The following is a 3,697-nucleotide window of genomic DNA, read 5'->3' on the forward strand; positions in this document are numbered from 1 at the left end:
CTCAAGCTCACTGTCCCGGAGTGGTCGCCTCCATTTGAAATTCCATTCCCAGCCCCCTTCCTTCCACTCCCCCTGATCACTAACCACAGCTTTTTTATTTTCACACAGCTGAAAAAGTCTGGGAAAAGCAGTCTTTAAGCTTCCCGAATCAGCCCAAAAATGCTCCCAAAAGCTTGTGTTCCTACCATTTCCCACCACCCTCGACAGCGAATTCACGAACCAACTCCCCGCTTGTTCTCCCACAGTTGCTAAGACTCTAGGCCACCACCCAGTTCTACTTCTACCCAGAGATAACCCTTCCCGCCCTTCTCCCTCCCACTTAAGATCACCATGGATCGACCTCACAATTCTCGCCCACAACCTTTCCCTCCCCACCAAATATCTCCACACCCATTTCGACACCAAGCGGAAACACCTGAATAAGGATAACAAGATCGAAGCAGGCAGCAGGGAGCGAGAAATCAACGGGAAGAAATGGCGTCCTGCTTTTCAGTGAAAATCCCTACAGATCTAAAATTGCCTTACATTTATATCTCGGATTATGAGATTTAAATGCGGAAAAGAGTAAATTGTGAAACGGACCTGATTTCTATGACGGAGGAAGCAACCGGAGCCGGCGTAGGTGCAACCGGTGGGAGCGGGGAAAGCACAGGCGGAGGCGGAGAAGCTGGACGAGGTTCAGCCGGCGGAGGGGTTGCGGGTTGCAGTCGGCGGCGGAGAAGCTGGAGCAGGTTCGGCCGGCGGCGGAGAAGCTGCAGGAGGAACGGCCGGCCGAGGGGATGCAGGCGGCGGCGTGCTCACCGGCAGAGGAGCGGTGACAGGCGGCGTTGCTGTAGGAGGCGATTTGGGGATTTTGGAGGAATTTGCGGATTAGGGCTGAGATGAGAACTAAAGCAAAAGAGGCTACGCGACTGGTTATTTAAAACAAATACCGACGGATAATATCTGTCGGTATTCCGTCGTGTAAATTAAAATTAAATAATAATCTAAAAAATAAAACAATACCGATGGAATGGTCCGTCGGTAATATCTTCCGCCGGCATTCCGTCGGTATATCCGTCGGAAAAAAAGCACCGAAAAATACGCCGCATTCCGTCGGTGGTCCGTCGGTGAATACCGATGGAATAACAGCCCGTCGGCTTATCCATCGGTGTTCGGCAGTTTTTTTTGTAGTGTCTACACCACATCACTTAATAATATAATTAATATTTTCCTAAATAATCGTATCGAAAAGAAACAAGATATTTCATTTGGGACGGATGGAGTACATAACAAGAAAATAGTGATTACAAGGATTGGAATGAGGATGTATTCCAAATTAAAATTCTGATAGATTTTTTACATTGTGTTTGTATGATTGTATTCCAGTTTTTCAGTAATTAATTGATCCTAGTTAGAATATAATTAATTAAATATAAGAGCTATATTTTATTCATTAATTAATTGGAGTAGGAATCCGCCCGAATCGGCCGGGTATTCTAACATGAAAAATTTGACAAGAATCGATTCAAACCGGGAGTGCAATGTCAAAAATTTAAGACGAAAAATTTAACTTTCAAATATTTTTTCTTGAAAACCTATAACAAAACTAATTAGCTCACGAGCCGCATTATTTGCATTCCTCCAAAAATGGCAACACACTTACAAGCAAGTTCAGAACCTTCACACAAATCATCACAAAATGAATTTGAACTCTCATACATATCGTGCAACACATGGGTAACTAGCAAACTCCATTATACGAAAACAAATATCTACAAAAATAAATAGAAACATCAAGTAACAATATGCTATACCTTATTCTAATCATTCCAAAGATGAAAAATTCTGAAATATCACATTTTCCAAAACTCAAACGATTGACAATCATCTAAATGGCCTAGATGGTTTCTCCAAGACCGCAGAGAAGAACACCTCTCTCTCATCATTCTTATCAAACTTAGGCACCACAATCCACTTATGCCTCTTGTACCTCAACATCCCAAACACCCCCAAATACTCCTCCAAATCCTCCTTCAAACAGAAGAAGCTATCAATCCACATCAGCCCCCCCGGCCTCAGCACCCGATCCCAATCGTACACCACGAACTCCAGCAGCACCAGATCAATCCACCCGTCCAGAAACCGCGTGCTGTGGATCAGATCCAGCGTGTTGTCGAAGAACGGCAGCCGTTGATTCACCGTCACGTACAGCGGCACCAGCCCCCGCAGCGCGATCGTCTCGCTAAACGGAGCCCCTAGATTCACCGTCGCCGTCACCACCGTCACATTCCGCTCCTTCATCCTCGCCGCGAACGTCCCCGTCCCCACGCTGAAATCGAGCCCGATCCTGATCTCGCCGCGCTTCAGATCCAGAACATCGCCGATCGTGAAATCCGAGGCCAGATTCACCGGCTCGATCCACCTAGGGAGCTCGTGATCCACCAGATTGAAGCAGTCTGCGCATTTGAAGAATCCCTTCTTCGTAGCGTTGCTAGCCAAGCAGGTGAAGTTCTTGCACCGGTAGCCGCTCCACCGCACGTTCCGGTCCTCTGGAAGCTTCCAGAGGGACTCGTTGATCGGGCGCGGCGCCGCGTAGAGCTGCGGCGCTCGCGAGAAGCAGCGCCTCCGCGGCAGGGGGTCGCAGCCGAGGATCATGAGCTTCTGCGCTAGTTTCCAGTCGTCGTTGCAGACGTCGCCGACGTCGTAGTCCATGTAGGATTCCAGCTCGGCTCTCGCGGCGAAGCACCCGTGCCCGACGCTCGTGTGCGTGCCGTTGGCGCCCATGAAGTTCTGCTTCCCGAGCCGGTTGGGCTTGACCCGGATGTATTTCCTGATCTCCTCGGTCAGGAAATGCTCAGCAGGCGCGAACAAATTTTTTGTTCGCGCCTGCTGGTTAGCTTCCTCTCCCTCTCCCAAGGAAAGGGAGGCGTGGGCCGACTCGATGAGGCCGAGGACGTCGGCGAGGAGAGGCGCGTGGGTGGAACGCGGGGGCATGGCTCCCGCGCGCATGTTGTCGAGCTCGTGCTTGAGCTTGTGGATGACTAGGTCGAGCGTTTCCTTGATCTCTTGCTCGTTGACGTGGGACGGGAAGAAGGCGGCGGCGGTGGCGTGGTTGCACGAGGCGTCGGAGCGGAGGAAGGATTTGAGGGAGTAGGCTTTGGAGAAGGTGGCGATGCAGACTGCGGCGGCCAGGATTGATAAGTAGATGATGAGTTTGTTCATTGATTTGAATCTTTTTAGAGCCATGTTGATTTGTATGAGAGATCAAGAAAAGCATGATATGTTGATATGGTCACAGAAAGTTAAATTTGTGGAAAGAATTATCAAGTGTTAACTAAGGAATAGGGGAATAATGAGAGTGTGAATGAAGGAAGTTGATAAAAAAAATGAGTAGTGATAATAAAAATCTTGAGATTAGTCATTGCGAAGTAGATATGAAGTAATACTGATAGTAAAGTAGTCTACTTCTTCTGTTTAATTAATTATTACCACTAGCTAAATTGTACATGCCGCATACGTTAAGGGTGTGTTAATTTGCTTTTTATCCCTCCATTTGGATGGATAACAAAAATTTATGCATTTAAATATCTTTTATCTTATCTCACATTTTACACAAAAGAGAAGTTCACTATTTTTCCTTTCTTATTTTCAGTTCAAGGAGGAATAATATTATCACACCAAAATAGAGGGATAATATTATCCCTCCTTGAAAAGA

General features: G+C 47.2%; 1 protein-coding gene across 1 annotated transcript; it reads right to left on the bottom strand.

The window, feature by feature from the left end:
- Positions 1 to 1,769: 1,769 nt before the first annotated feature.
- Positions 1,770 to 3,483, bottom strand: LOC130998962 (probable methyltransferase At1g29790). Its single transcript, XM_057924405.1, has one exon. It carries the CDS (start codon positions 3,226 to 3,228, stop codon positions 1,867 to 1,869), a length of 1,362 nt encoding a protein of 453 aa, XP_057780388.1. The 5' UTR covers positions 3,229 to 3,483; the 3' UTR covers positions 1,770 to 1,866.
- Positions 3,484 to 3,697: the final 214 nt, after the last annotated feature.

Source organism: Salvia miltiorrhiza, chromosome 8 (assembly GCF_028751815.1).
Source record: "Salvia miltiorrhiza cultivar Shanhuang (shh) chromosome 8, IMPLAD_Smil_shh, whole genome shotgun sequence".
Taxonomy (NCBI): domain Eukaryota; kingdom Viridiplantae; phylum Streptophyta; class Magnoliopsida; order Lamiales; family Lamiaceae; genus Salvia; species Salvia miltiorrhiza.

Coding starts and splice junctions, on each gene's coding strand:
- LOC130998962 (XM_057924405.1), bottom strand. CDS start 3,228: ATGGCTCTAAAAAGATTCAAATCAATGAACAAACTCATCATCTACTTA.